The 20,223-nt window shown below is 38.3% G+C and overlaps 1 protein-coding gene across 2 annotated transcripts in view; it reads right to left on the bottom strand.

Moving 5' to 3' along the window:
• MUTYH (mutY DNA glycosylase) overlaps positions 1–20,223 on the bottom strand; it is a 372,894-nt gene that overhangs the window by 306,987 nt on the left and 45,684 nt on the right. For both annotated transcript variants that reach the window (XM_044085888.1, XM_044085887.1), the window contains exons 3-5: positions 19,036–19,166; positions 16,710–16,749; positions 3,860–3,933 (exon numbers count right to left, since the gene is read on the bottom strand). In XM_044085888.1, coding sequence (XP_043941823.1) covers positions 3,860–3,933; positions 16,710–16,749; positions 19,036–19,166 — 245 coding nt within the window. The remainder of the gene's footprint in view (positions 1–3,859; positions 3,934–16,709; positions 16,750–19,035; positions 19,167–20,223) is intronic.

Raw genomic sequence — 20,223 nt, 5'->3', positions numbered from 1 at the left:
GGATGGCTTGCTGCAAGTTTTACGACTTTGTTGAAACAATGTTATAGTTTATTTTTCAGCAGTTTGCAGATTTTTATGTTTAGGTGAGACATACAGAAGAGAGGGAACCAAACAGATACATGTGATATTTTTTTTGTCAGTCAGTGAGATAATGTTTGGCCTATTACAGGAAATATTTTTTTTTTCTTTTCTTTTTTTTTTTTGTTTTTATAGAAAACAGATTTTAACTACTTATTCTATACTTTGGGCCAATTTCACTTGGTCATCTACAGCTGCTACTAATAGCTTTGTGTGTTTCACAAATTCAATTATTTTACTACATATTTATTAATTTGTTAACCAGGGTAGAATACTATTCTACACAGATCATTTACATGTTCAGTCCGAGTAAATTTTGGGGTTACTGGCTGACATAATGGTAATGAGGGTCTTCTGTTCAGATATTTGCTTAGGAAAAAATAGCATTAATTTACCTTTTTTTTGGATTTAAGAGTAGCACAGAGTTATCCAGCCAGGCTTGAATGGATAAAGAAGACTCTCAGGTGATGTGTTGAACTGAATTTTAGCTAAAGTTCTGGGCAGAGCAGACGAGAGGGGAATCATCTGCCTATTTGATACTTTCTAAATGTAATTTATGAAAATGTTAAATAATAAGGGACTAAGAATAAAACCTTGAGGGATGCATACAGACATGGATATGAAGGATGTAACATCATGTTGGCATTTTACCGCTTGCTGTGTATTAGAAAGACAACTATGAAACCACAAGAGGGGTGAGTCTGCAAGAGTTAATATAACCACTTTTGATGTACGCCAGTATAGAAGGCCATGGAAATGTTGAGAAAATAGATGACTAACCTATTTCTACTGAGGTTCACAGCATCAGTACAACTCAGAAGGGTAGCAGGAGTACTGTGACTGAACTGAAAACCATGGAGTATCATATACGGTAAAAGATGAAATTATTTTGTTGCGAGTAAGGGAGAATCCAATCAAAAGTTGTTTTCCTACTGCCACTTTTGCTGTATCTAGGTAGAGCTGAAAGAAGTTGAGAAGTTGAGTGAAGCCATATTGATTTACGGCATTTTAGGGGGAAATCAGAGTTTATGGATAGATAGTCAATCAATGTTTAAGCCACCCAGTATGACTGTTTCTTAACAGATATGACAACACTTCCAAGAAAAGACATTGTCATCAGTTATGTTACTGCCTTTGTGAATATAAATTTCTGTGATATATACGCTATATATGAGTATCAAGTCTGAGAAAGGAAATCAGAATTTTTGATTTATTAAATCTGAGGGAAGGTATGAGAGAAAAGAAAACCTTCTAGATAATTATTACAGATTACGCCAACCCCACCAGCTTTTATTTCTTCTATCCAATCTTAAAATATTAAAGCCTGAGAGAAGGACCTCTTCATAAATTATGTCCTGTCATAACCAAGTTTCCATTATTACCAGAATGTTTGGAGACTATCCATGCATGAACTTGTATTAATTTATTACAGATGCTTTTTATGTTAACATGGACAAACTGGGTGCTTTCAGAAGGTGTGGACATGGTTTAATCATTTGCTGTGGGTGGTATGCTTTGTAAAGTAATAAGGTACTACCTAAAGTTTTTCCAACAGCCACACATTAAATACCTAGCTGTAATCATGGAAGATGTGTTTACTGTTAGGAGTGCCATCTTTTATCCATAATCCGGTGACATCTAGAATGTCTGGTAGTGAGCATTCAGGAAGATTTTGTTTTAGATGTACCTGTGCTACTAACAACTTAGGCAGACAGGGGCCTCAGTTTAACATTTCATCCAAAGAACGTTGTCTCAGGAGTGCAGCACCCACTTCATGCTGCACTTCAGTACTAATACTGGAAAAATAAATCCAACCAAACAGAGCTCACATCCTTCAGATCTTCCAGCAAAGGAAGATGTGTTACCTGCTATTAATGCTGCTGGGTCTCCATAATGCAGCAGAGACATTCCATAATAAGCAACCTGTACTGATGGAGTGAACGAGTCAACTATGACTTTACTTCTTGTGTAGAACTGCAGTCAGATGATAAGGAAAGCCAGTCCAAATCACTGCATACTACCATCCCTCATGCCTCTCCACATAATTGCTGCTCTACTGTTACTGCTTGCTTCCTCCTGGAACAGCACGCTAAGAGAAGGGACATTCCCTTTCTCCAAGACAGAGGTTTCCACAAAATCCCACTTCTCCTAAATGACTCTTCCAGTGGCCACCTTTACTCTTCAAGCCTGAATCACCAACAGCAGAGTCAAGTGCACCATACCTATGCCATTGGAACTGGATGCATCCCTCACCCATGATTTCACAAACTTCCACAATCTTTATCTCAAACCTTTTTAAATATTTTTTGCAACTATTTAGGGTCCCATCCTTCTGCAATCACACTATCTTTTGCTCCCCTTAATGATCTACTCAGTCATATCCTTGTTCAGCTGCAGGTGGGGTTGGTGTAATGGTTAAGGTCTTCACCTCACAAACACAAAGTACAGGGTCTGATTCTAACCTCTGGTCATTGTTTGGTTACTGAATAGCTCTGTGATAGTGTGCAGACGTATTGCCTAGTAAATAGGGCTAGGGTTAAAGCTTTACCTCACAGATACAAGGTATAGGATTTGATTTGACCTCTAAATATTGGTTAGACATGCAACAGTCTGCAGATTGATAGCCCAGTATCAACCCATGTAAGTCAGCTGGGGACTGAGATGAGGAACTAGTGGCTGTCATGCTGTATGGGTGTACGTTTTTTTTTTCCAATAATCTACTCCCTTTTTCTTCTATTGCTGGCTGGAGGGTACAATATATCACTTTTTTCTTACTGTGGCAGCGTTTTTAAAAATCACCCACCCCCACCCCCCCTGTACAATATTGAGTACTTCTTGGCAGGTGACATACTCCCAAAAATTCCTAATCTCAGAAGTAGCAAATCCTTGCCTTCTGTAGGTGTCTGGCCTGAGGCAGGACTCCAATCACCACCACCAAGACAGATGAGCAAACACTGAACATTCAATTCCATCCCTCCCAAACAGTTTCTTCAGTGCCTCAACTCACTAGATGAGACAAGGTTGCAGGAAGTGCAGTCAATGCTCATTTCTTCTCTGTTGCGAAGCTGGCAATCATTGCCCATTTATCTTATATCTGATAAACTATGCCACTGACACATTTGATAATATTCACCTTTCATTCCACATATTTAATGAATAAGTCTATTCATTAGTAAAACTTGTCTCCAAGTCCACATATGAAAATTGTTAATCAACTTTATTCAAGAAATTATTGACTAGCAACATGAGCTCACATACATTAGTAATAATGAAAAAAGAAATATCGTTATAATGTTTCCCATTATTGTATACATGCATTATACATACAAATTCCATCATGACTCCTATGCTTTTCTACATAGGAAATGTTAAGTCATACTCCAGGAGTCAGTACAACTCCAAAGAATTTCTTCGGCTTCCACCACCTCTACTATCCATTTCCACTCATTAACAAAGAATCCTACAACTACTTCAACAGCCTGATACCTCAGAACCCAGTGCCAGATGTGGCAAGGTAGATAAACTTTTAGTATGATACACTCTGTGGACTGTGTCCTCAGAAAAGTCCATAAATTGCTTTCAAAAGCCACACACCCTCTGGCAAACTAGAGTATCACAAAATATCTAATAAGATTTTCTTTGGTCTCTGTGTTAAACATCCAACAACAAAAACTAAAATTCTGTCATCCCATCCCATGACCACATAAAGAAATATTTATATTTCATAAAAAAATAAATGTTATAACAGTTAACACAAATCAGTAACTTCAAATGTGCTTACCTGCATCCATCTGTTATAGTAGTCAATTACTGTGGCAACCTGGGTTTGTTGCAGCATTATTTCAGATACCCAAACTATTCAAGAAGACGTAAAAAAAGAAGAAAAAATACATACATTGGGTGAAATGATACCAAAAAGCTCAAAACATTAAAGTGTAAACTACTGCTAAGATAAGTACCTGTTGTAAGCCAGTGTTCCTAGGAAAACAATACCTGCTACAACAGAAGTAATGTCAACAACAAATATGCAACAGCACTTTATTTCCATGTAAGAAAAAAAAAAAGACTTGGACTTGGGTGAAGGTCATTCAGAAAGCTGCAACCATCTTGAGATGCAAAAGGAAATGGATTTTGTTATTCATCTGTACAAAGAGTTAGTAATGCCCCTTTAGGAGTACTATGTGCACTCCTGGAGGCTCCATTGCTATAAGGAAGGTCTCATCTGTTAACACTCTGTTCAGGAGGACTACCCATCCAACAATAAATAAATCTTGGCTCCAACTAGTGGAAGACAGAGACAGACAGACATTTTTATTAAATAACTGCATGCAAATTGCATAATGGATATGGTGATACTTTATTTTTCTTTACCAGAGAAGAGGAAAGAAATCACTCCGCAAGCTTGCCTTTTAAAATGGAAACCTGGATCTGCCATCTTCTTCACACTAGGATCATCCAGAGTCCGCTGAGCTATGCATAATAATCCCTATATGTGGATTCCTGGACTACAATCCCTATGAAAAGCTTAGCTGTAAGACCAATGACCTGTTAACTGACAACGGAGTAGCCATTTGTGTCACTTTAGATTGATGGTCACAAACCATATTACATTTTTCAATTCAAATAGCCACAACACACAATCAACAGTTAAATTATATCCCTCTGGGCAGGACAGAACACACAGCAACCATCCAAGGCATATTCTACAAATATAAATTTATATCACACTACTTATAAGGCAAAAGTAAAAACTCTACTTGGACATATATTTTTCATGAATCACTAATATAGCTGCAGTCCAAAACTTGTCAAAAGACTGATATTAAGGAAACAATTACCAAAACTAAATATATTATACATTAAAGTAAACACCTAATGTTATTCTTAAGTGGTTCACAAAGGTTAGCAATGCATCCAAAAGCACATATACTAAAAGAAGTCATCAAGGAAGACACTCCTATGAGTATGCCCTTATTTTTAGAGGCAAGGGGTTATCATTCAGTGATAAAATACTTAGTAAGTAAAGGATGCAAGGATTTGAAAGACTTGAATAAGGCAGCTATGAAAAGACTTAATGGAAGTGGAATACTCCACTGGAAAGTTAGACAAATGAATGTATGTGAATGTTGAGTTGCTTGCTACCTAGAAATGCCACATCTCTGACATCTCTAACCTTTGCTCCTTCCGTAATAGCCTGGTTTAAAAGCTAGCTGTCAAATAGGCAACAATCTGTCCAACGGCAAAGTGTACTATCCTCCTTACTCCCAACTACCACAGGTGTACCACAAGGCTCCATATTAGGCCCACTTCTTTTCTCCATATTTACCAATAATCACCATACCACCACACAGCATGCTTCACTTATACAATATGCTGACGATTCAACTATTATCTGTTCAGCTCCATCACTTCCCACCCTACAACAACTCACCCAGGAATCCTTTAGCTCTGTGGAAAGTTGGATCACTCGGATTCAACTTATCCTAAACCCTAATAAAACCAAATTACTACTTTTCACCCCAACAAAATTCCACCCCTCTATCCTTCACTATCTCTTCCAAAAATGGCACTATTATCTCTCCCTCTGACCATACCAAACTCCTAGACATTGAAATTGATAAAAATCTACACTTTGACGTCCACATTTCACAAACTATCAAAAAAGTCCATAAAAAAAAATGGGAACACTATATAGGCACAGGAAATCCCTCTCAAAACAAGCATGGATTACCCTAGCCCAAACTCACCTCTTGTCTACCCTAATGTATGCTGCCCCTATTCTTATCCAGCTTAGAAAACCTGACCTATCACCAATTACTCATTGCCTACAATGTGGTAACACATTCAGAAAAAAACCCTGCACTAGGCCAACTTCTCACCCACTATAATACAAATCGTCCTCTCCGATCTTCCAACAAACCCCTCCTCTGTATCTCTAGGACTTAACAATACTGCAGGAAAAGCACTGTTCTCCCACTCCATATCTAGAACCTGGAATAATCTCCCTCCTGCTCTGATTTCTGCCCCTACCTCTTCTCACTTTAAAAACTCACTTAGAACACACTTAAAGAATAAGTGGCTATAACCATGTATTACATAAGTCCTCAAATTATTCCACTTATATACCTTACTTCCTAATATACCTAATGTAATATATATTGCAGTCTACGTCTTCTCCTAATGCTGACTGAATTTGTATACTTATTCTGTTATTAACCATGTGTAACTATTTTCTCCTGAATATATAGGTCTTACATCTTCTGCTGTATACTGTATTTTAACATATTGTTTGAAAATTCTCTGTATACTGTATTTTAATATATTGTGCAAAATTTTACTTACTGTGGAGCTTTTCTCCCCGGACCTCCGCTAAAAATGGACCTGTGCCCAGTCGGACCATCCCGGTTAACAAATGTAAAATAAAAATAAAATAAATAAATAAATAAAATAAAATAAAATCACAAAGATTTGCAATATTTACACAGAAGTCCCTGGTCAAACATTTTTATACTCTGCACAGATGTTGAAAAAAGGATGGTTTTGAACACTGATACACACCAGTTGGCATAATTGCTAAGGTCTTCACCTCCCATGCACAAGGGTACAAGATTAAATTTTTACCTCTGGCTAATGCCTGTATGGTGATTGCATGTTCTCCCTTGGTCTTTCTGGAATTCCTCCCACCTCCCAAAAACATACTGAATGTTTCCACCTCAAACTCACCCAAGAATGTAGTTGTGGGCAGCAGCATAGACTCTAGATGGTGCCCTAAAGGGAAACAGTTGTACAGACCAACTTTTGCTTTGGGCATCAACTGTGGTGTGCAGTATCCTCAAGACTGGCAATTAGAGATTACAGTCTGCACATCGTGTCAAGGCTAGCCACTTGGTGTTAAAAACTGTTGACTAATGTTCCCAAATAGGCATGAGTATTTGCCCGTGATATGTGGATTGAGGACCCAGCCTACTCCAACATACACAAGACATCCATGCTAATGGTGGGAGGGGTGTATGTGTCCTTACTAGCCTGTTGAATAAAAGCTAGTCATAAAACCAATCAACCTGCTAAACATGAACTAAGAGTTGCTACAATCAATGTATGTTCACTGACAGGATGCATCTTGGAAGAGGAGGACATGTTGATAACGAGGAAGCTGGATCCTATGTATCCAGGAGACAAGATGGAAAGGTAGGGCAGCAAAGTTACTTGGCTTAGAGTCCAGAGTCTACTACACAGGAGGAGGACAAACTAAAAATGGTATGGGAATTGTAGTGAGGGACAAACTTCAGAAGACATTAAGGGATGTCATCAAAATTATTCGTACACTCATGGCAGACTCTAGTTTTAAGATAGAAATTCAGGCAGCAGTTGCAGGACCTACTATATCAAGCTGGGCAACATGAATTGGTGTTGGTAATGGGTGACCTGAATACACATATCTGGACAGACAGAACAGGATATGAGGATCGCCTTGGCCCACATGGGTAGGGCAACATGAATAAAGGAGTAGCCATTCTAGATTTCTGCCTGGCAAATGGCTTCATGGTGTCTAACACATGATTTAGTAAGACAGAGATGGTCACAAGATCACATATAAGAACAGCAAACATGTTTTTAGGCCCTTTAGTTTTATACACAGGTCAGGCATATTTTTATGAACCACAGGAGAAGTTGTGGATAGCAATTAATAAACAGTTGAAGGATTTTATCTGGGAGGGGAAGACTGCAATAGTCAAGCTGATTCTTCCTACAGAACAAGGTAGTTTGGGATTACCTGATTTGAAGGAGTATTTCAGAGTTACACAGTTAAGGTTCCTATACACAAGCAGCACAAGCAGAAAGCTATAATGTAAAGTGGAAAGATATGATGACGAAATGGACGGAAGCTGAAGAAACAAAGAGACTGGGATTTTGGATCCAGATCCTTAAGGAGAACAATAACCATACAAAACATTACATTCATAAAGTAGGAGAAAGTATTTTAAGACCTAAGCCAACATGGGAATGGAGAAAGGAGATTCTGCTGATAGGGATAACTGCAATTAGGGATACAGACAATAGGGAGGAGGGAGCTGAATTTACTGAAGAAAACTGGCAAAAAAACAAGGTATTGAGAGCAAATCATTAGAAAAGGAAAGATAGCAGAATTGGAAGAGCCCAATAATTTATTTGGACTGCAGACTAGAGACTGACTTCCTTATCAAGGATTGAAATCAGAGTTATAAGCAAAGAGAAAGAAATAGGGAGACCCTTGGGAAAAGATCATCACTGGTAGCGATTTTAGTAGAATATAGAACAGAGCCTGCTGTTAAAAAAAGGCATTACTAGTACAGCATATAAAACATTGCATGATAATTATAAGAATCAATCAGAGGAGGTTAGAAAGGATTGGGGAGAGGCTGTCAGCAATTCACAAAGAAACAATGGGGGAATATATGTACGTTTCCCACATATGCAACAAAGTCTAGATGATTTATGATCTTTCCATGGAAGTGTTTATATACCAACTAGACACCAAATAATTTTTTCTCAGGTAGACAGCAAATGTTGGATGTGTAATGGGGAAGAAAGAGGTAATTGGGAGCATATTTTTTGGGACTGTAATGAGTTGGCACACTTTAATAATTCCCTCCAGACTACTCTATCAAAAATACTGTGTGAGCAAAGTGGTATAACTAAGGAAATGATTTTCTTGAGCTATGATACAGAATTGGAATTGCCTAGACATAGTAAAGTGCTGAGTCTAAGTATGGTGACTGCCAAAAAGCAGTTACTAGAAAATGAAAATCAAAGTCTAAGCCAACTTTACTAGAAGTAGTGAATATAGTAACAGAGATAAAACAACTGGAAATGGGATCTTTAGAAAAAGGTAGGAGAATTGTGGGAATAATACCTGCAGAATGTTGGAGGAGGAATAAGGAATGAGGTTTACAAGAAGGTAGGATTTCAGTGATCTATGTAATGTTTGACTGACAATGACCGAATAGATTATAAGTGATGTATAATATTTGCAACTGAAAATATGTCAATATGGTTTGTTATAATTTATATAAATGTATGACTGCATATGTCATAAGTGATATCTTAATAAAAATGCTTCTTGCTTAAAACAAAAAAAATTGGCCAATATACAACTCAGATAGACTTCCTCATAGTAAGGAAAGGGCACTGGGGTAGAATCAGTGATTGTAAAGTCATCCACGGTGAAACAGTCAGCCCATAATCACTGGTTGCCACAATCAGCTGCAAGAAGTGGCCAGAGAAAGGTCAACAGAGACTAGGCTGAAGACCTAGAAGCTGACTGCAGAGAAACCAAAAGATTTCAAGGAATTACTCAGGCCTCTAGCACCTTCAGAAGAACAGAAAATAGCTAGAGTTGAAGAATGGCAGCACCTCAATATGGCATGTATGAGGACTTCAAAACAGGTATATGGCCAAGCCAGGTATGGAAATAAGGTACATAAGGAAAGTTGGTGGTGGAATGTAAAGGTGCAGAAAGTCATAAAAAGAAACTGGTAGTGTAGGCAAAAGTGGGAGATAGAAAAGATGGACCAGGTTAAGAAGGAATAGGGGTTGGCTAACAAACAGTCTAAGAAAGGAGTTGCAACAGCAAAGAACAAGGCATCAGAGGCACTACCAGCTTCTGGAAAGGGGTTCAGTAGATGGCACAAAAGAAACTATCAGCTTGCAAGGCAAAAAGATTGAAAGATAAAGAAGATAGTCAAACATCCTTCATAAGGGATACCAGTAACAACCTTCTCACCAGTTCACAGGAAATCAAAGGCAGACGGAAGAAGTACTTTCAGCAGCTTCTGAATAAAGAAAACTCCAACAGAAGCTGTACTGCCCCAGGCATAGTCTACAATTAAAGAAGAGGAGAAGCCCACCATAGAAGAAGTAAGAAAAGCACAAAGGAAAATGACATCAGGGAAAGTAGCACGCTCAGATGAGGTCACAGCAGATTTGATCAAGATGTTGAGCGAGGTAGGGAAGAAATGGCTCCCAAGGGTACTCAAATCAGTATGGAGGGACAGATGTATCCCAGATGACTGGAGAGTAAGCATATTAGTGCCAGTGTACAAGAACAAAGGGGACATCCACAACTGTGGGCAGTACAGAGGTATCAAACTGCTGTAACACTGAATGAAAGTTCTGGACAGCATGATTTATAAACAAATATGCATACTAGTACAAAATAAGATGGTAAATGAGCAGTTTAGATTCAGACAAGGATGCAACACAGCCAATTTGACATTTGCAGTGAGACAGACAGTTGAGAATAAGCTAGAGATGACAAAAGAGTCCAACATGGCCTTCCTAGACTTGAAGAAAGCATATGGCAAGGTCCCAAGAAAGAAGATTTGTGCAGTCCTGTGGTGGTTCAAAGTTCCAGAAACATTGGTAGAATTAGTGCAGGCTATGTATAACGACCCAAAGACTCAAGTACGAGCAGTGTTCAGTCTCACAAAGGGTTTCCCAGTGGGACTGGGTCTGTATCAGGGTTAAACTCTGAGCCCACTGTTGTTCATACTGGGGATGGACTACATTAGCAAACAGGTTGGAGGGGACAGATCAACAAAGTTGCTGTATGCAGTTGATGTGGCATTACAGGCAGACTCTGAGTAAGTAAATGACAGGGGAATGGAATACAACACTGAAGGTACATAGGATGAAACTGAGCACAGATAAGTCAGATGTAATGGCAGCAAATGGGGGAAATCAGAAGAAGCTGAAAATTGAGATAGAAGGAAAAACAGTGGAACAGGTTAACAGCTTCACATATATGGGAGGGTTAGTTGAAGAGAAGGGTGAGGAGGTAAAAGTTAGAACCACAGGGTGACAGCCATCTGGCTCAGAGTGGCAGGGGTAATGTATGACAGAAGCATGCCAATGGAGCTGAAAAGTATGGCATACAAAACACTAGTGCAATCAGCACTCCCATATGGTGCAGAAACCTGGACAGTAAAGGCAGAGCTGTTGAGGACTCTAGAGGTGATGAAGATGAAGTGCCTGAGATGGGCGATAAGAAGTTCACTGTGCAACAGACAAAGAAATTAGGACATCAGAGCAGAAGCCAAAGTAGCTACAACTGCAGAGAAGGTAAAAGAGAACAGAATACCGTGGTCTGGGCACATGTGCAGAAAAGCTGAACACAATCTAGTGAAGAAAATTTGGGGCAGACAGGAAGTAGGCAAAAAATCTTGACGAGTGGATGGGAAACAGAAAGTTTACCCCAGGGATCACTTCAATGGCTCTGCTGGACAGAAGCACAGGGAACTAATCTAAGGAGGCGGCAAAAGCCAACACATTCTGGCTAGGCTTATAAATGCCTTCCGGCAGATAGCCTAGTACCTACCTATGAACCTAAGAAGAAACGAGGGTGTCCAGCAAAGAGATAGACGCATTGTGTGAGAGAAACCCTGTGATAGTCAGGCATGACTGTCAAAGAAGGTAGGACAATGGCACTGAATGAAGAGGGATGTTGGCAGTTGACACGACACTCTGATACCATGAAGAAAATGGGATAAAGGGGACTGATTAGGATGATGATGGTTCTGAACACTGACTCCACTGTTGGAGTTGACAAGAAGAGATAATAGGGAAACAAGGACACATATTTTGGTTACACACATGTCCAATAAGCTTTAAGGATATAGAGAGGTTACTGTCAGGAGTATTGAAAAAAGAAAAGATTGACCAAAATGTTTATGCTATTGGTATATGAAAAAATATTTGTACTCAATTAGACCAAGCAGTGTTATTTTTAGTGTTTTTGAATGCAGAAAAATAAAAATAAATATGTATACTAAAAGATAACAATCAAGGTCTATTATCAACAGTTAGGAATGCTAACCAAGTAATGGTTCAGTTAGGCGGCAGGGTAGTCATTACTAGGAAAAAAATAATGGGGGAAGTATGTGTATAAATGGCTATATGGAAGTGTACAAAGATGCAACTGAAATGTAATTTGTCAGTGGGTGGAAGACTGTATTAAGTGTACGTGGTGGTATTGGGTTTATATGGCTGAATGTTTACCCTTTAATAAATAACAGATTATTTCTTTCACATTCTACTTAGTATGTTAAGTAATGAACAATGTTGGACCAGTTAATAATGTTACTTAACTAATGGCTGTATAATGTTTTACATGATTTTACTTATTATTAGCAAAAAGACATATCCCACTGTTGCTCATATATGTATGTCGGGAAAGAAGGTTAATTGTTAAATGAATATTTTATATAGATGTAGGAACTGAATGTATAATTTTAAGTTTCGTCTATTGATATGTTTTGTATTAGAAGTTTTTAACTTGCATCCATACATTTTAGATATGTTAATGTGTTTATTGGAATTTTTCTATGTTTATCATATTTTTTTTTATATTATAGTATTTTGTTTTATATGTTCATTTTTTAGAATTATTAAGTTAGGCTCGTATTTATGTTTTTTATTATTCTTCATTACGATAGGTATACACTGGGTTGGCATGGAAATGTGCTTTTACCTTAATTAAAGGATATGCGGTCATGAGCTGTAATGGTATAAACTATTGTTTTATTATCTGTGTATTAAGGTCTGAGGAAGCCCAGTCGGGTGAAAGCACTTACCTATTTGTTCTACAATAAACCTTTGGAGGTTATACATTTGTTTGTGTGCTGGAGATTGCTACATTGGAACTGTTCCTGATTGTAGGTACCTTTGGTACTTCTGCTGGTGATTTTCGTTTATGAGGATTTACTTGGTCAGTCTTGGGAGTGCTCCCGTGCTTTTTGTTAATGGCTGGATAATGTTTTACATGATTTTACTTATTATTAGCAAAAAGACATATTCCATTGTTGTTCATCTATGTATGTCTGGAAAGATAAGTATTCAACAATATTAATGGATGTCGGTACTAATTGTGTTCCTAATTGTATTGATACTTAACTTGTTCAGCCTAATATATAATAGAATTTAGTATATATGTATGCTAGATAAAATAAATGTATTTTCAAAAAAAAGCAATTATCAGAAGGTCAGTTTACACAATGTTTTCTGCTCCTTTCTTTAACAATCATATATTTCTGGTGGAAGAGAGGACCTTCGGTTTCCTTTCTTCCTAATGGATGCTAGATGACACACACATTATCTAAGGTCAGTCTAGCTATATTAATTAAGGAGCAAAGAAGATGGAAGGTACTGATATTTCTAGACATTAAGATGCAAGTTGCAGGATTATTGATGGAGGCTTAAGCAGAGTCCTCTATTAATCTCGGGGCTTTCAAAATATATACTCTTTAGTCAGAATAAGTCCTAGGTAAATTCTGTCACCACACACAATACAAGTCCCCCCCCCCCCCCACAAAGACTAAGTGACAGACTGCTGCAGCTGATAGATTACATGATATTCCACTAATGTAGCTATACTTCAAAACTCTTTAAAGCATAACAGCATTCACTGGAACTGATTTTTCCTGAAAGCTTACTTCAAGCCCTTTTTACCGGCCAAAGTTAACAGTACTCTTTTCACCCATCTAGATGGTTTGCATTTTTGTAATTTTCCTCAGTTTTTTTTTTTTAAATAATGATGGATTGCTTATATTTTTACAGTAACCATTTTTTCTCACCCCCCGGGTTTTGTCAGTTTACTGTCAGCAGCCCACAGTTCCTCTCCTTGTACACTGGGTCTAACAAACCCTTCTTAGCCTCTCTCTGCATATACCTGACCCATGTCCAGAGCCTAAAAGTGCCCAGTACCACCTTGAGTTTGAGAGATGCAATGAGCATCAGGGCTGAACTGCCCCTCATTTCCTCAAGGGCCCAATATCACTAAAATGCCCCACTCATGATCAAGCAGCACCTTGTGATTTCCTGATCTCCACCAGCGAAGTCCAACCCTGGCAATGTACCGTGAGCATGTGCACCTCCCTCATTTTTTCCCCAGGATATGCATGCCCATCTTGTCCTGCCACAGCCAAAATACCTGAGCTACTAATTTAACTGGAGTGGCTTGGGACATAGTCAGGGCTTTATCCCTTCAGACCACAGCACTGGCAACAGTAACTATCTTTAGTGAAAATAAGTACCTTGTTTTCTGTACATTTCTTTCCTCGGCAGTGGTGGCTTAAAACTTCTCCCCTTAGATATGACTATTAAAAAATGTCCCCAACCCTGCCACTCCTTTAGGAACTGGTTTTGGGTTTGTTTATCTACATGGGATTCAATATTAACAGACTGAAAATTCCACCTATGGTTACAGCTGCTATGCCTCTATTTGCATTACAAATGCTGAATGACTGACATTAGATTAGATGGCATATAAATAGGGTGTAATGGAATGTACTACAATGAAATACATTTAATAAAACGTTTTATAAAAAAAAGTATATAATCACACCCTCTTTCTACTCACATAGCTCTTTAAATCTTTTAAATGTCTAAGAGTAGTTGGTGTTTAATAAGCATGATCTTGCACTCACTAACTATGAACCGTTCATAAATTACAACCAGGTCTGCTGGATGTACCATACGATTTCATAATTCATCACGACATACTCTGGGCTGAGTTGGTAATTTTTTTTTTTCCTGAGGAAAAGCTAAGCACACTGCACTTGCAAATTTTATAATGTCATGCAAAAGTAACTCTAAAAAATGTTAATATCTTCGCCAAAGCCAACTGTAAGAGAGGTGACACATTTCTAGAACAGAAGAACGTTACATAGATGTACCTTTGTGTGTAACCAGATATAAACTGCTTCTAGGCCAAATCCAGAATAGGTTTATAAGCTGGACATCAAAAAAGCTTCTAGAAGCTAAATGCCACTCAGGGGTTTATACTCTTCTTTCACATACCAGCATCTTTTTATGCATCTATTATTAATTAATTACTCCTTACTTTTTTGTATACATTCTCACTTAGGTTTGTGTGTGTGTGTGTGTGTGTGTGTGTGTGTGTGTGTGTGTGTGTGTGTTGGGAAAATCCTCAGCACTCCAGACAAGCAGGTTTTCACTTTTAAAATGAAAGGCGGTTAATATACACACTCAAAGCACCACTGAAAAAGTATAGTACATGACAAAATGGCAACAAGGTTGACATTACAGTCTTCAGAACAGAAGTGTGATACATATAAACATTTAAATATATATGTCAATATACACACATAGACACACACACATACACAAACACATACATACATACATACATACATACATACACAGGTGCTTACAAGTAGCTCTCTTCCCTTGTGGGAAGATATCCAGATATTCTCAGGTACAATCCAAAGCAATTATTCTTACTGCAGCACGCCACCCTGAACCAATGTTTCAGGTACACCCCCCCACCACCACCACTCTCCATGAGTGGACAAATAACTGCATAGTTGGCTCTATTAACTGAAAAACGCAGACATGCTCTCTGCCTAACACAAAACAGTACCTAAACATTTAAGGCAGCATTTAATTTTCGGACTTACACAGAATATTTTTAATTTTTAAAGCTAAAGTTCTATTTACATTCTGCATAATATTTACATCTTTATGAGAAAAGACACTAGCAAAAACCACCACACTACGTTATATATATAAGTGCATGTATATCTATACTGACAGATATACACTTGCATACACAGAAACACACACACCTTTAGACCATCTTCCTACCAAAGCATCAGTGCTGCAGGTGATGTGAGGCACAGAAGTTTTCAGTGTTCTCCATATCCAGCTAACCATCCACTGCTTCCTTCTACAAGGGTGTTGGGGTATAAAAATTGTTCCTTTATTCTTAACAGGTCCATGATCAGTAAAACAGTCAGAGATGATGCTGACTATGTCTTTGGCCCCAGCTCTGGAAAACACTCGGGTCTATGTTACAACTTCAAACTAAAACAAGTTTGAATGTTGTAATATTGAACCCTAAAGTCTGAAAGTGGAAAATAGCGAATCCACGGCACATCGAATTTTTTCCTGGGGAAAAAAAATTGGTGGGCCATTTTCAGGGCTTTGCTATTTCCTCCACTGTAGTGCGATCTCGGGTTGGTATATTTAAGAAGCAAGAAGTTGGGAGGTGTGGAGGGCGAAGCCCCCCACTTCAGTTTAGGTTTAAGGTTAAGTTTTTCTTTTTTTTTTGACACGGAACAGCGATTTTTTTTCCTTGGGAAAAAAATCGCTGTTCTGTGCTTTCGGTTTTGTTGGGTTTCGAACATAATGGTTCGATATTACAACAATCAAACTTTTTTAAGTTTGACGTTGTGATATAGACCCAAATCACTCCCCTTTAACATCAGGTAGCATGCCACCAAAGGTCATAAATTAGCTTTGAGCTTTCACCTTATTCTACTGCTCCTTTTGTCCACGTGTGTAACTCATCATGACTTACTGTGTTCACAATTCTGTAATAGTTTATCCTAAAGATAAGTGATATTATCAAATTTTTAAACATGCATGCAGTGCTGTTATAATAGTTACATAAGCATGTGATGTTGCTGTATTTGTAATGACGTTTTGTAACTGGTGCACTATGGTTATCAGAAACTCTTTGGGTTGTACCTTTAAAAAGCCTCTTTACTGTCTAGTGTTCTTATACAGCTATAAAAAAAAACACAAAAATAAATAACAATTACTGTATATTACAGAAGCAGTGTGTTAATTACCTACATACGCCCTCCGATTCAGATCAGGTTCAGATTCGGCCTTAAAAGAAGCAAAAAAAAAAAAAAAAATGATAAAACAACTGCCCAGTAGTAAATAAAAAAAAAATCACACTTATATTTCAGAATTAGTTTATATCACATCTGCTAATAACTGCTTCAGTCTCTACCATAATATTAAGTCTAGTAAAGATTACTGACAAGGTACACTAGTTTGTGAAGACTGTAACTACCTTTGAAAATTACACAAGGGTTAAAATATTTGTGAATATACACATTGTGCCTGTGCTGGTGACATAACAGGATAGAATTCTAACTGCATCCCAGTTAAGTAGAGTTCAATTAGCATATTGAGCACTTGATGGTATAGCTAGGTAGGATGTGTGTGTCTATCCAAGGGGAGGCAGTTGATGGATCATGACTGTCCCATTCCCAGAGTAGCGGAAATAGCCTCTGCTGGTGAATGGCATGTCATGAAATGAGGGAGAAAGTGCAGAGAGGGCATTGGTGGCCCTTCCCAACTGGTGACGGTAGCCCTTATCATGCATGTGGAGGAGTATGCATAAGTGACAGAAGGAAGCAGGTGGTCCCTGTAGTTAAGCAAGTGCTCATGTCACCACCAAAAGGACAGGTTAGGACAAAAAAACAAAGCAGCCTCTGTTACTGGTAAACAGATGAGTACACAAACACCCTGATGCCTACAGCATGACAGTTCCTCTGAATGACTCTTTCTCTAACATATCTGGAAGGACACTAGCATTAGGTAATGAATGGGATGAGTCCAGTGAAGAAGGCTTAGTGGTGGGCATGTCAGAAGAGCAAAATGGATAAAGAAAAAAAAAACAGTTGCATTGTTATTTATTAGTTAACCAGATAGTCCCACATAATACAAGTGTCTCTTTTTAACAGTAAGCTGGAAGCACTTTCCATTGAAGTAACTTGTGCAGTTATACAGTTTGCAAGTGAATACTGAGGGAATCAAACTCAGGACTACAGATTAAAGCTTGTTAGCAGTAGACAACCTTAACACCTCTCCTGACATAAAATGAAAAGAACCAATAAGAACCATTATGTATTAAGATTATGGAATGCATGGCTTTACTAGTCATAATTACTTATTTGACTCTGGCAATGGCTTTGTATTATCAGGCCTTTCACTGTCCACCACTCCTACTGTTAGTCCGCATTCCCCAAGAATCACTTAACAAGTTTAGTGTTGTCTCAAAGATCTTTCAGTCCTCTAATAGATCCATAGAGATAAAGCATCACTAGACTAACACATCAAGACATGACAGTCACAAGACTAATATGCTTACATCTTGCCCTTTGGTGTCAGCATGCATAGTGAAAACAGGCCACCATCAGGCATACACACTTGCATGCGTACTATACAAAGAAACTGTATGCACATTACTACATGTACTATGCAAGCAAATTGCATGCATACTAGCATGTGTACTACACAAGGAAATTGTATGCACACAACCATATGTACCATACAAGCAAATGGATGCATTGTAAAAGAACTTCATTTTGAAAAACACTAAATGCAAAAATGTTGTGCCTTTAAAACTCCAGAATAGGCCACACAATAATTCTCGTCACCACAGTATCCCCTAGAGTGATACCCTCAAGGTCTCCTACCTGTTTGGCAGATTTCATTCACGCTTGTACCAGTTTATATGCAACTGCTCAGGTTAACTTGACTTATGTACTACGTAAAGCCAATATCAAGACTTAAATGTTACCAAAACAAATGCAATAATTGTGTGTGGTAACTTCCCACAACTCGCTATTATACCCCTCTTTTATCAATTGTCATCACATATACTCACTCAGTTTAATAATAAAAGATTAAACACCCTGATCTTGTCTGAAATTTGGGGTGTAGCTCGAAATCATCTGAAAGAGCCAGTGCTCATCAAATTGCAAATGTATGAGATTTCTCCTCTGTGCTTAATTCCCTTAAAAACAGACATACAATATTGTCTGTCTGCATTACGTATGATCTACTGTATGTTCTGAGAACATCTACTCCATTTATACTGTGCCTCCGGTCACAGACTGTCACCTTTACAGTCCATGTCTTAATGAGTGGTGCCCTCTGAGGTAGAAATACCATGCTTGAAATGCAAGTGTCTATTTCTGACTCACTGACCTTTTTTGTACCTTAGGTTCGTGTTTGAACCAGAATTGCTATTGTCACGAGTGGCATCTCGACCAATGTCATAGTTAGTGTTCTATCCATGGCATAAATGAACATTAACAAAAGTTGTTTTCTTGGACAAATCCACATGGGGAGAAAACACAGCAACATAACTAAACATACCAGTCTCCTCCACGGTAGATCCCTCTTGCATCGATCATACCACATTAACAGATTCTGTCGAATGGAGGCAGTTTCAGATTCATCATTAAAAAAATGGCAAGATCCCTGCACTGGAACTGGAGCTGATGATTCTGTAAGTGAAACAATACAAGGCAGACACTAGTCTCCTCTATAAAACAGCAGCAAAAAAATAGGTAAGATTTATTACCAGCATAACACTTTTCTAACCTTTTTAGAACAGATCTTACAGCAACATTATTGGCTAAACCAGATCTGCATCTTTGCTCATACGTTTCCCATGACAACATTCCTTACTAAAGCTTACTTTAGCTGCAACGATGGTGTAGCTGAAAACACTGACTCTACTTAGCTACCAACACCATCTTCATGTCTCTTTTTGCTTCTGTTTATGGTTATATCCTTTTTTAAACACCTCTTTAACTGATCGTATGCAGTTCTTTTTTATCTGACAAAAGAGTTCATCTTATCCTTCATTAAGAAATTTGAATTCCAATACGCTAATTTTCCACCATTTCTTTCCTTCAGAGGCCAAGCCGCGGTGGTGCAGCGGTAGCATTGCTGTCTCACAGTAAGAGGTTCTCCCGTTCGATTCTCGGCTGAAGCACCTTCTGTGTGGAGTCTGCATGTCCTCCCCATGGTCGAGTGGCGTTTGAAAGACATGCGTGAATGGGCGTGCCTTCGTTGAAGGTTGGGCATTGAGCTAGCACCTCGGCACCATAAAAATTTACTGCCAATCATTAGCGGACCAGAGTTCCGCTGTGGAGACCCCTTACTGGGAAAAGCCAAAAGAAGAAGAACAACAACAACCGTTCCTTCAGAGGCCATTTTGTGCTTTGTACAAAGAAGGCGTCAGTCAGATTTCTGTAGCTTGTATGTCTCAACCCTTACAAACATGCTTTCAATTCAAAAGCACAAGATTTTGTTGAGATATTCTTACTCCTTTCCCAGAGTAGACTATTTCCCTCATATTAGGGCATACTCAGTAATTTGAAATGTCTCCTCATTTTGTACTCCTTAAAACAGGACAGGAAAGAAGGAAACATGTCCATGCCCAATTGCCACTAACAAATATGGTGGTCTAATAATATTTGATTGACTAATGTATATATGTCTCTCCCCTATTAGTTTTCCTGAATACATACCTTTTAGTATTGTTAGTTTTGTAGC

The sequence above is a fragment of the Protopterus annectens genome, chromosome 10.part0 (assembly GCF_019279795.1).
Source record: "Protopterus annectens isolate FY-2018-M chromosome 10.part0, PAN1.0, whole genome shotgun sequence".
NCBI classification, from domain to species: Eukaryota; Metazoa; Chordata; order Ceratodontiformes; family Protopteridae; genus Protopterus; species Protopterus annectens.
This window is presented reverse-complemented; position numbering and strand designations above follow the sequence as displayed.